The sequence below is a fragment of the Phoenix dactylifera genome, chromosome 2 (genome assembly GCF_051530095.1).
Source record: "Phoenix dactylifera cultivar Ajwa chromosome 2, Ajwa_hap1_PhDact_Kaust_v1.1, whole genome shotgun sequence".
Classification (NCBI taxonomy): domain Eukaryota; kingdom Viridiplantae; phylum Streptophyta; class Magnoliopsida; order Arecales; family Arecaceae; genus Phoenix; species Phoenix dactylifera.
Window position 1 is genome coordinate 10,387,026 of NC_143191.1, and position 13,739 is coordinate 10,400,764.

The following is a 13,739-nucleotide window of genomic DNA, read 5'->3' on the forward strand; positions in this document are numbered from 1 at the left end:
CACGCCTTCAAGGGCCTATATTACATTTCACCAACATATATAAATAAATAAATAAATTACCCAAAGTAAGTCCCATATATTAAATAAAAAAAAAAGCCCAGCACACGTAAGGCATACTAAAAAATGCATACATACATACATACATATATATATATATATATATATATACACACACACACACACACATCTATACAAAAATTATGCATCAATTAATTATTTTTATTAAATAAAAATGTAAAAATATAGATTAGACTTAAAAATGAGGAAATTAAATACTATTTAACAATAATATTAATGATGGATAATAGACCGACTTTAAAGCATAAAACAAAGAAGTAGAAATTATTGTAAAATAAGACAAGATTAATAAATAAAATAAAAAAATAGATCATTAATATACACTAGAAAAGCAAATAACAAATAAGTTCACATAAGAATACAAATTATAAAGTGGAAACTAAAGTTACAAACTTAGAAGTATGTCAAATAAAAATACAAAGATTAGGTAGAAAAGCAAACTTAGAAAAATGAAATAAAACTCGATGAATATATATGATCAAGATTTCAAATCATGTAGATCTTGTTAGCTCATTGGTCATGAAAACTTTATATCTATCTTCGTTACTTTAACTCTGTGTTTGGTTAGGGTTATAAAAGAGAGGATGAATGGAGTTGGAAGGTTGGATGGCCTCCATCCATAATTTGGTTTAAAAAATTCAGAAAATGATAGATAAAAAAAGGAGGGGATCTAAAGATATTTACAGCAGCTCTAGCACCATAACGCGGGATGGACTGCCAATTTATACGGTTCTTATCTACATTAGTTGAATCCAAAAATTGTTGACTTTTTTTGTCCTGATTATCTTTTGGCGTTTGAAAGAAGGATGTCCCATCGTCAGGTTGTGGTTAGAGCTGATTAGTTACTGGCTGGATAGGAATATATTTATATTGATATCTATATTTTTTAATAAATATAAATATAAAATATTAATATTAAATTGATATGAAAATTAATTTTTATATTTATTCTAAACCGATATAGATATGAATCGGATATTAAGTATACCCATATTTATCATACAGATATGAATTTGATATTAATTATATTTATATTTTTTAATCCAAATATGGATATAAATCAGATATCTTTAGGATATTAATCAAATTTAAGCAAAATTCAATGATGAAAACTAATAATAAAAATATGACAGTAAAAAAAATTAATTTAAAAAATATAATTTTAACAAATATTTATCAATAATAAAAATTAATTTTATAAAAAATATACTGCTTAAGATTGCTCGTCACCAAAATAAACGGGATATATGGTGTCTCAAAGGCGTTTTATGACTATCGTCAATTGCAATTGTCGGATGAAAATCACAAAGTGGATGAATCTTCAAAACCCCGAACGAAATGGACAAACAAAAACTTTGAGTCTTTCAAGCATGTAGAGTCATTTGAAAAAAATTATTCAAACCGGATATTCTGTTTTAAATGATGGTAATCCAATATCTTGATTCCCTTTAGTTCAGATTTAATTATTCACTTAATTGGTTTTCTAATTTAATTTAGCTTAAATATTTTTTTTACTTATCCTTATTATACGAATATTCGGATCCAAATAAAAAAAAAATCACATGAATCCGCATTCATATCTGTAAAATTTTTGAACTCCAATCCAATCAAACATAAAAATAATATCTAAATCCAATCCAAATTGGACACAGAAATAGAAACAATCGAATATAATCCGATCCACTTTCAGTCCTAGTTGATTACTGTTCCATCAAAAAACCTGAAACTACATATATTGTGTTAATACAGAATACCCATGCTAAGCTTTTACAAGAAAAATGTTCTATTATCTTTTTGCTTGAAATTTGCGGCATTTCTGTTGCCTCTTTCCTGTGATCGTTCAGGTGTTTATTGTAGCATTTCTGTCTTTTTTTATCTACCAAATTGCCGCATTTCAGATGTATGGTGAAAAATTATCTCTTCATTCTTCCTGCACAAACTAAACGCTAATTAAGTGGAAAGTGAATTCATCGTAATCTGCTTTGTATGCTCATTTACGCATGTTTCACATCAAAAGTGTCAGCTACAAAGTAAAACTTACTAACCTAGTCATCCAATTTCTTGAAAATCTGTACATCAAACTGGGTGAGTTGCCAATTCCGTGCAGGTAACCAAGCTGGTAAAGTAGAAAAGCAAAAGACTAAAATTCTTAGATTAATCTCCTAAATTCAAGCATATATTTTATTCTCTTGAGTTCATAAATAATCTCTCCACAAACATTTTTATTGATCATGTGCAATCAGGTACAGAAGAACAAGATAGAAATTTTGTCTATGCAGTCACAAGACCTATACCCTTCTTCTCACCAAAAAATTTGGCGACTACTGTCCCTACATCATCTAAGCCAACACCAATACACAATGGATTTTTCACATCCTTAACATTATCCTCATCAGTGCAGTGATTGATAACTCGAACATTGGGTCCATCTCTGCACTTGCCCATACACTTGCACCCAACAACAGCTCCTTCAATACCTATCTTCTTCTCAAATTCCTCCAATAACTGTAATGCACCTGATTTCTTGCACTTCCCTCCCATGCACACCTCAATCCTATCCATAGGCCTATCGACCAGTGAAATGCTGTTACTACAACAACTACAAGAGGCACTACTTCTGCTGGTGGCGCTGGTGTTATTGCACTCTGCTCCAAGCTTCAATGTACAGCTATTTTCTTCTATACCCTCCCCTGTCTTACTAAGTTTCAGAGGAAGGGAGGTTGACTTGCAGTAAGAAGTTACAGATGGACCCGTCAGGGCGTCAGTTTTGGGTTCTGGGATTGCAGCTGTTGTAAGGCTCCTCATTTTGACAACTGATTCACACTCGCTGTCACTTGATTCAGATGAAGAGCTTGAGGTGCTGTCATCAGCGCAATCTTTCATTTTGGCAGCCTTCTTTGCGGCCTTCTTCTCTTTTCTTTTCCTCTTCATCTCCTTCTCTTGAGCCCGCAGCTGCTTCAGTTGTGTCAGCAAGAGCTCTGCTGCTTCCTGCATTCAGAAACCAAAGGCACGACACGAAGAGTTTCAGAGAGGCAAAACTAATAATCATCTAAAGATCCATCTATTGTTAAATTCATGCGAACAGATTATCCTGGATACCTTGACATCAATGAACAGAACATGGGAGCTTCCCCGGATTATTGGTTAAAACCTCAATTGTTTTAATTAAAATTAAACCAACCTTATGGATGATAAGAAAGTAACTAGGACTGCGAAATTATCAAATCAAAATCAAAATTACTTAATCCAAGATTTCCAATTACTTAATACATGCCTACTTGCGACCCCAAAAACGATTTTAAAAAAAAGGCGAAGAAAAAAAAGGGTCCCAAAATAAATCATCCAGGCATCTGATAATAATCTTAAATAGAAAACTAGGGCAAAAAATTATAGATTCCCTATAAGGGTTTTCCGAAAAAATCATAAGGATCTGAGACTGCCAGAAGTTCCGAAAGTTCATCATACAATCCGACACTAACGTGACAAAGAAGTTATCATGCTTCCAACTTTAATTACTAAAGGTCATACAACAATAGAAGATAACATGAAAAAAATCGAATAAGAAAGATCAAATTCAAAAAAAGAAGTGAAGAAAGAGAGATAATTGAAAAGAAACATTACCGAAAACATCTTCCCCTTGACCTCGCTGGCCAGCCCATCGCCGGCCTCCACGCCGAAGCCCATCGAGTAGAACGCCGACAGATCCCTCACCAGAACCTTCACTAGCTTCGCCCTCCTCTTCTCCTCCTTCTTCCTCGCATCACACCTCGCCGGCGACACGTAATACTTCAGATGCCCCTCGTCGAAGAATTTGCCGCCGCAGCTACCGGAAAGCCCCCTCGGCAGCGCCGAAATTCTAAAATTCCTTCGGACACCGGAGAATAAGGGATCTCTGGCGTCCCCCCGCCGGACTCGGGCGCCGGAGAAAGCCGGAGATCGACAGAAGGCGGCGCCGGTAGCCTCCATTGCGCGCTTCCGGAGGGGATCACGAAAACGCCATAATTTTGCGGTAGCGGTGGCGTTTTATGGGAGAAAAGGTCACCATTGACGTGGCGCATGTTTATTGGGAGGAAAGAGAATCTAGAAACGTGGACCAATGGGATGGCTTGGAGCCCAGGGCTCGTGGCGTTCCCGCGTTTGCACGCCCTGGCCGCGTCGCGGACACGAGGGCATGGCTAATCTCGACCGTTGGACTGGACTAGATGGGATTGATGGGTCAGATGGAGACAGGTACGTGACACGTCATTTACTATGGAATACAGGTGGCATTTTACTTTTTGAGCACGAGAATGTCCTTTTATTTATTTCTTTGGATTCGTCAGTTACGATGAAACGACGATTATATCCTTGTTCAGCCCGCCCTTATTGAACAGAAAACATGGAAATGGAAAAAAAAAAAAAAAGAATTTAAGGTTAAGGTATTTTTGTCTTTAATTCTTTCCTTGTAAGAATAACCAGCTGACAACAAGAAAAAAAAAGTACTCGTGGGGTAAGATCGTAATTTAAGTAAATAAGAAATTATAGGCGATTGGATGATAGGTTTCTGTTCAAGTATGGAGTGCTAGAGAATATTACACGGAATAAGGTTACGTCAAAGTCATGAGAGGAGGGCCACGTGTTTTTTATTTTTTAAATGGGCACCGGCATATGCGACATGGCATATTCTCAGCGGGCCCTACTATATGATTGGACGCAACTTTATAGGCCGCAAATGGGCCGGATTGACCCATTACCTAATTTGGCCCTACTCGTTTCGATTCGATTTAAAGAGGTCATGAGGCCGAATCATATTCTAAAATTGAACCCATTCTATTTTCCAAATTGGATATGGATTTACTAAATTCTAATACGACCCAACCCGGCCCATTCAATTTTTGGGGCAATTTTGGATTTCCTATCTTATGACCCAACTCGATCCGACTCAAACCCGATATGCCGTTGGTCTTGGAAGGTTCGGAATTTATTGGGCCCAATTTTAATGTTGTAGCCCGCACTACTTGGGCTATGACATTTGAGTATCATGGGCCTATTCAACTGCAACCATGTAGGCCCGCCTAGTTACTATATTGATTGTTGTTTGGGCGATGGTGGGCCAACTGAGAGGTTGCACCCAATGTGGTGATCAAATGTGACTGTGAAGCTAAAGTCTTGGAAGGACGGCCCTAGATACATCTCACTCTCTCAAATGCAACCCCCTACATTTATTCTTCACGGTACAACCCTTCCTTCTATATTTCTTTCTCACTCTAATGTCTGCCACCACCCAAAACCAAGCCCACTTAACTATGGAATAGAATTAAAAACAAAAAAAAATTAAGTACAAGGAAAGACAAGTATAGGAATCTGACTCGGACCCGATCCAGACCGAAATTTTTGAGTTGGGATCGGGTTATAAATAAACCCAACCTAACTTGAATGACCCGTTGGGTCAAAAATTTTAGCCGTAGACCCAATCAAAGCCAACACGATCTTCTATTGGGTTGGGTCTGTGTCTAACGTTAGGACCCAAACAAGCAACCGGATTGGGTCAGAGTCTCTTATGATCTAGTCCGACCTAATTCATCTGCATCCCTAGTAACCTATCTTTATTATTTTTGAGTCTTTACCTTTTATTTATATATTTCTTCCTCTACTTTTTTTTGTTTCTTTTTTTACCTTCATGTATTCTGCTGTATTCATGAAATCCTTGGGTAGGTTTTGCCTTCGCTTTTCTCAAGAAAAACAATAGAAAACAGGGAAGCAAGTCTCTTGCTTGAGCCAGGTTTAAGTTAAGCGATTTAAAAATTTAGACACAGATCCAACCAATTAGTTGGTAGGTCTAGGTTTGGTTGTTTGATTATTCTGAGTCAAATATGGATCAAGTTTATGTTTGAGGGACCATATTCAAATTTTTAAACTAATTTCTAGTTGAATTAAGTGGGACCTACTCAACTCCAATCAAGCTGAATTAAACTTCTTCGTATTCATTATAGTCCAACATAGCATTTCAACTTGAGATCCATTATCGATCTATTCTTTTCATTTTGTCCCACAATTTTTTTGATCCTAATATATACTATGTTGAGATACATCGCCAAGTTTTAATCCTAATAAGATTCTTATTTAGTTGGTCATTGGTCTTAATAACTTTAAGATTTATTCTTAGTTTTATTCTACTAGAATACTTATCCTTTAGTAGTGATAATTCTTATCTTTTAGTGGATGATACTTATCCTTATTCTTTAGTAATGATAAGTTTTATCTTTTAGTGAGTGTTGAATTTGAGTAGGAACCAAACATCCCACTCATTGATGCTTTATTTAAAATGACTGTTGGTGTCTTCTTTAGTGTGGCGCGAAAAAAGAGAGAAAGAAAGAGTGAGAATTGTCTTTCTTATTAAAGAATTGCTCAATTTTTAAATAAAATATTTTCTCTCTCCTAATTATTTTTCTTCCAGCATCTTTTTTCTCTTTTTTTTTTGTTTGGTGTTTGTTTTAGATCTTGGGCCGGCATGGACGATCTACTCTGCATAACGTATTGTTCCACATAGTATTAGAGTGAGGCTAGAGAGTGATGAGCGGTTTGCGGCTTCGATCATATTTATTCGGAGCATAGTTTTTTAAAGCGGCTACTTAATTATTAGTAGTTCGTGTGTTCGTAGCTTAGTGTGGCTGAAAAGTATCCAGTAACTCGCTGTACAATGGTGCAAGCATGTGGACTCTTGTTGTAGTGATTCAAAAGATGAATTATCATGGCTAATGCTACTATCTTCTCTCTCAATGGGTTCAATATGTCTATCCTCACCAACATCAATACAACTGCTTTTGCTACTACTATTTCTCTTCGTAAATTGAACAACAACTGTTATCCAATTTGGAAGGCTATTCTCAAGTCTTATCTGAAAAAAAACAAGATTTATGGGATATCATGGATTAGTCAAAGATGATGCCAACAGATACTCTTAACGATGAGGTTGTAAAAAGAAAGTTGAATCTAAAATCTACGAAGGTAATGTGGATTATTCAAATTTCAGTTGATAGAAAAAATTATATCCAGGATATACAAGAGCCAAAAAATTCTTCCCCCATGGAGGAGAGATGGTGCCAATGGTCCTCAATCATGGGATATTCTTGCAGTCGTTCACTAAAATTCAGGTAATGTTGGACATTTTAAACAAAAGTTGCTTCAATAGTGGATTTTAGTTACAAACTTCTTTAAGAATTCGAAAGAAATCATAATTGATTCAAATATAAAGATTTGAATCAGAGGGAGCTTAATAAGTTAGATATTAGTTCAAGTTTCGAAGACTTAGGGTGTAGCAAAATTGATCAGCCTAAGGGTCAATCAGGTTCAGAAGAAAATCTGGAGTAGAAGAAGTTTGATCACATGAATGTTGTATTAAGTTCAAAAGAGATCATGACCGAAATTGCCAAGAAGAGTCGAGGGGTGCTATAGTTAATCCATCTATAGAGATCTGTACTGAGGAATCAAATAAGGTAGAAGAGTCACACCTCCGACCCGAGATCATGAGCCGAGGGTTGCAACAACCGCCGTATACTCATAGAAAACTCTCTTCACAAGCATGCAAGGTATCTTATTATGATATCCTAATGAGATAGTAGAAATAATTGAAGTAATAATATTCAAATTCTAATTAAATAATAGAATCAAAAGTCTTACAAAACCAATAATATTTTTAAATCTTGCATCAACTCTAAAACAAAATATAGTCTAAACAAAAATGTCAAAATGTTGTCTCTCCTATGATAAATCTCTTAAGTCGAGCTAATTCTCTGGATCTACAAAAAAATAGTAAGAAATCATATAATGGGTTAGACAACCGAGTAAGTAATAAATACTTTAGATAGACAATTCACATAATAACATAAAATATAAATATAAATTATGATGAATCAATATAAAGATATAATCAATTCCGTTTCAAAACACAAATCAATTAAAAATTTATATCTTTCAAATATTCGTATAAGTAATCATAAATTCGATTTGAAATATATTACATTCAACTCAATAGCCTTAGACTATGGTCATATTTATACTCTGTGGCTAGGCCAAAAATAGAATCGCACTTATACCCTGCAGAGTGGACTAGAATATTGTACTTATACCCTTAGAGTGGGCTAGAATATTGAACAAATTTCTAGTATCACGACCCCATCCCAACTTGTCCATGGTGTCGCCACCCAGAATTGAAATAGAGAAAACTCTTTCTGCTAACTCCTTTCAAAAAAGCAGAGGAACTATTGGCTGATTCCATTTACTCTCACAAGCAATTAAAAGATCCTTAACCATAAGCCCTTGTAATGAATCAATATCAACAAGAGTGGGCCACTGTGCTAGAGAAGTGGATCACAACCATGGATCATAAAGCACATCAACAGATACACTATTCCTAATACACCATTTAATGTTAGAATAAACAACTACAGGATAGGAACAAATCTTTTCCATGTTGGAGAGCCACTTGGAGGGCAAACTGGGGAAGACATAAGAGACCCAGTACCATATTTTGCCTGCATGGATGAACTCCAAAAACCATCCTAAACCAAAGGGAACCTCGCAACATATTTAGCCATTAGTGCCTCACTCTTGGCAACCAAAAAAAAAAAAAATGCCCAAACCATCATCTTGGATAGGCTGACATACACGATCCTAGAAAATCAAATATACCCTCTTTAAATTATCAAATGATTCCTATAGAAAATTTCTGATAATGCTATCCAACTTCAGATGCACACCATTGAGAATAATAGAATTGGTCATCAAATAGATAGGGAGCCCTAGTAATGTACCCTCTTTAAATTAAGCTTAGTCTTTGTTGGTTGTAATTTTAAATTTCAACTTGACTGACTTGGTCACATGTGCTATGTCCATCAAGGGAGACATGTCAATATACACGTGAGATTAGTAGGTGCTAGGCAAGAGCGCTAACTCTGTATGCTTCATGCATACTTTAGGTCAACTCCAACATAACCTTCTTTATTTGGAGATAATTCTCTCTAGCTCCTAGTGGACTTGGGAGAAGTCTAATACAACATCAACTGTCGCATGTGTATTAGAAAAGAGGGAAGCATGATTCTATGCGATGCATCTTTTGCTCCGCAGATGGTTATACATATGATTGCCACCCTATTTTGAATTTCATAAATAGATGGCTCTCACACAATTTCTGTATCTAGCATGTTTGGCAACTATCTGCATGCTCTACATGACGGTCTCGATTTCTAAAATGAGTGAGAGCCTTCCATTTTGATATGGGGGCAATCTATACATGCGTAGCACTCTGTGATGCAAAAGATGCACTTTAAAGGATCACAACACAAGCGTGATTGATTGGCATATGAGTAGGCAAGAATTGGATAGGATGGAACATACACTCTTGCATCATCCAGATATCTGCTATTGTTTCATATGTGCACAATTTAGTTGGATCTTTCGAAAATTGGAACAAGGCATTTCACAAATGTTATATCTAAAACTAGATAATATTTAAAAACACAAGAACTCAATTCATTTGGATTTCCAACAACTCGAGTGGGTTAGCGATTTGGACAAGTTGACTTACAAATCAATACAAAAATAATTAATGTAAAATAATATAATATCTAAGTAATACAAATATCTAATACTATATACAAGTAACAAAAGTACAAATTTATGTATTTATATTTAATATATATACAAATTACATACGAATATGTATAATGCATGTAGTACCAAAGCAATATAAAATAATATAAAAATATAAATACAAAGTACTAAATAATAATTATATAAATCCAAGTGTATGAAATATAGATCGTTATAAGAATAATTTCGAAAATCTGACTAAGTTGGAAGTACGATCCATTCAAAAACTCGACCGAGTTATCAAATTGGATCGCCAAATTTTCGATTAAATTGTTTACTAGAACATAAATAATCCAACCAAGAGTCTAACTAATCGTACCTGGCCGAGCGATTCTTGAGTTGGATCGCCGGGCTTTTAAGCAATGAGTTGATACCCTCAAATCACAGATCTGAGGTTTTACTAAAACCATGATGCTATTAAAATTGCCTCCTGCCAAAGCAAGATTAATTGTTATAGCAGTACAGTTGCAATGATTGATATTAGGTCAGATATGCTCGATATGATATTTTTTGTAATTAAAAGTTTCCTCCAACTTTTTGCCCCCCGTTTCATGCATCATAAATGAGCCATGTATCTCTCCATCGTTTTATTAAAAAAATTAAAATGATTTGTGAAAATTAGAACAATGACCTTTTATATAGCTTTTATTTGTGATTATACTGAGAATAAATGGTCAAGAACGAAAATAAAAATGACAATATTACATGTTTAAATCAAAAAACTGGATCATACAATGCAAATATTAGATGCCAACTTTAATTTTTGTTATTTACGGTCGTAAAATAGAATTACTGCTAAATAATAGTTGTTATTTGAACAATTTCCTTACTGACATGTAGATGATAGTGAAAGGCCTATAAACATAACATTATAATGGCTATTTTTTATTTTTTTGTTTTTATTTTTCATGCATTCGAATCTGTTCGTACTCTAGGATGCATTTGAAGGGCCTCTTCGGTTGTGAATAGATTTTGGAAGGGATATCCTTGTGCAATTAAAGGATAGAGCTATTTTATGGAATAGGAACTTTTTGATATTTGGCTGGATGAATAAGTGCAAGGGATAAGTATAGAGAATTAATAAGGGACATTTGATGTGCATTTAACTTTGCAACAGTTCAAATTTACTGCAACGATGAAATTACCGTCTCCTTGAGTTTTTATAAAGTGGGCAGGAGTAAAATACGATAACCAAAGGGAGTAAGGGCAAACCTATTCTACGGCATAACTTTATTCCATCATTTTCACGGCCAGTTATGATTTTTTTTTCTTAACGAGTGAGTTAGACTATATGAGTACGGACACATTCAATAAAATCAGAAAACAACACATCACGAAATATCCTATGCAACTCAACTCCTCAGGTTCACAATGTGCCACCAGAGTGGTTGGACAGTTAGCCAGTTATGACCTTTGGCCCGTGTTTGACAAGGATATCCCTACCTACTACGCAACCAAACGCCACTATAGTTTTGTATTCCCCGCAACGGAAACGAGGGACACTACGTGAAGCAAACGTAACCAGTATGCATCTCGGCATAAAATATAAAGCACGTGCATATTAAATTAAACACTTATTTCTTTATCAAAGAATGATTCAAGGGACAAGTAGTGCAATCAATCGAGCTATCGTAGTATACCATCGACTAATCGTTCATATATATATATATATATATATGCAAGAAACCCTTCCAAGCATTCCAACATTAACTCCATTAGAAGGACTCTGCAAAACCACAAAGTTGGAGGCATCAAATATGTCCGGCAAATCATCAGTTCCGCCTAATATTAATCCACTGCACGTCGACGGCAGCCTTGCATCTCGCCGGAATATGTCAGGAAGACATGGCACCACCACCAGCATCGAGCAGACGCAGACGCCGGGCACGCTGCTGCACCCCGCGGCGACGAGGAGCGACGCCGTGATCGACGGTGAGATCGCCTGGAAGAAACAGATGAGAGAGGAATGGGTGCGAGAGATGCGAGGGTGGCTGATGGTGCTCGCCGTTCTGGCCGCCTCGGTGACGTACCAAGCCGGCTTGAACCCGCCCGGCGGCTTCTGGGACGACACCGTGGAACCAATGGGCGACAAGAAAGGGCACAACGCTGGCTACCCGATACTCGCCGACAAGGCCTTGCTCAGATACATGATATTCTATGTTTTCAACTCCATGGCTTTTGTGAATTCTATAATCGTAATCGTTTTGCTCATGAAGGTGACGTTCTTTTATGGGGAGGTTAGGCTGAACGTTCTTCGAACGTGGTTGCTGCTGGACTTGTTTTGGTTGATAGGGGCGTACGCAGCTGGCACAACTCGGGAGCTGGTTTCGTCCGTGATTGCTGTAGTTTTGCAGGTGGTGATCTTTCCGATTGTTGTTTATGATGTGTGGTGCAGGGAGCCGCGCGTCCAGGGAGAAGTTCCCCACGGACCACAGGGGGGACGTTGAGTCAACCAACGGGCAGCGACCTTCGTGAGATGTCCTTGAATAAATATATGCGTGACTCTCTGCATTTGCGTGCGTGTTATATGTATGATGTATGTCTCTGTGTGTGTATTTGAGAAATTATGTTTTCACAGCACAAAGTACAATCTACATGCACAGCTGATTGCAACCTCTGTTGATGCATATTGTTTTTCATCGCATATCAGCTGCATGATGTTTGTTGTGTTAGATTTTTATGTTATATAATCATCCCTTAATGCTTTACCTTTGTTCTACCTGGAGCTAAGTTCACAATAGATGATGCAACCACCGCACTTTTATTTCTCTTAACCAGATCAAATCTATTAGATAAACTTGGAGAATATTGTGGCTTGAAGTTAGTAATAATAGAAAATGTCATAATTTAAAATGTAAAATAAATTGATAATAACAAGAAGAAGATGCAGAAGAAAGAAAAAGATCCGCCCACTGCAAATTATGTTAGCATCCTTCCCAAAGTTAAGTATAAACTCAATCTTTCGATCTTTAACTTGGTCACAAAAGTTGAACTTCTCATATAAAGATCATCATTAAACTATATTAAGAATCTCTATAGTACCAATGTCACAAAAAATCAATATCCTCAATCTTATTAGTTAAAACTGTACGTACTCTTTGTTATGAAAAAGACTAACCTATAGAGTAGCGTGTTTCTGGTGAAACAGATCTTAAATATATTCTTCTTGCAAAGATGGCCAATTACAAGCATGCCCAATAGATTAAAGACCGATAAGATGAATAAAACAAGGGATTCGCATGATGCGGAAAGTCTTGACCACACTCGAGATGGAAATATTGAGAGTGCTTGTGATTTGCCCTCAACAAATTTATGTAGTTGTGTATGAGAGAGAGAGAGAGAGAGAGAGAGAGAGAGAGAGAGAGAGAGAGAGAGAGAGAGAGAGATAAAGTGATAAAGACATAAGAGAGAGATTTGTTAAAGAAGTTAGGGAACACTTGCACCTAAGCAATAGATTGATACTGATCGGCATCAAGTTCTTGTGACCACCGCCTATGGAAATTCTCATCTATGTATGAACTTCTACTATCAAAGTTGGAAATAGGCTTAGCTCTCATTGAGCCAAGTGAACTTTAGATTGGGCTTTGGGCTGACTTGAGGTTGTTAATGTTAAGCTTCAGCCTAAAAATATAGCCTGATTAGATTTTGGATTAGGCTCGGGTTAGTAGTTGGCCCAATTCGAGTTTGACATGAAGTCCAAGCTTAACACTACATCGAAACAATGAACTCGAAACCTAAGCCGATTTAGATCCATATTATGCTTAAATAGCTAATTTCAAATTCTGACATGACTCAGACCTAATCCTACTATCCTTCACTTCTTCTTACATCTATCCCCTTTTCTTTCGAGAAATTATATTCTTAATACACCGGGTTAATTTATTTCCACCACGTAGACATTCTAGCCACTTTACCATAAGGGAAAAAAAAGAAGTGAGCGTTCTGCCCGATCTTTCGAGCAAATTAAACCCTAGCCGAGCATCCTGCCCCTCTATACTGAGTGAATAAAACCGTCCTCCAAACTTGTGCCA

At 36.4% G+C, this 13,739-nt stretch overlaps 1 protein-coding gene across 1 annotated transcript; it reads right to left on the bottom strand.

Moving 5' to 3' along the window:
- Window positions 1–2,272: 2,272 nt before the first annotated feature.
- DGAT3 (diacylglycerol acyltransferase) lies at window positions 2,273–4,079 on the bottom strand. Its single transcript, XM_008800168.6, has 2 exons — window positions 3,700–4,079; window positions 2,273–3,066 (listed from the first exon to the last, which is right to left on the bottom strand). Exons 1-2 carry the CDS (start codon window positions 4,042–4,044, stop codon window positions 2,350–2,352), a joined length of 1,062 nt encoding a protein of 353 aa, XP_008798390.1. The 5' UTR covers window positions 4,045–4,079; the 3' UTR covers window positions 2,273–2,349.
- Window positions 4,080–13,739: the final 9,660 nt, after the last annotated feature.

Coding starts and splice junctions, on each gene's coding strand:
- DGAT3 (XM_008800168.6), bottom strand. CDS start 4,044: ATGGAGGCTACCGGCGCCGCCTTCTGTCGATCTCCGGCTTTCTCCGGC. Junction 3,067..3,699: donor TCAAGGGGAAGATGTTTTCG/GTAATGTTTCTT, acceptor TTCTGAATGCAG/GAAGCAGCAGAGCTCTTGCT.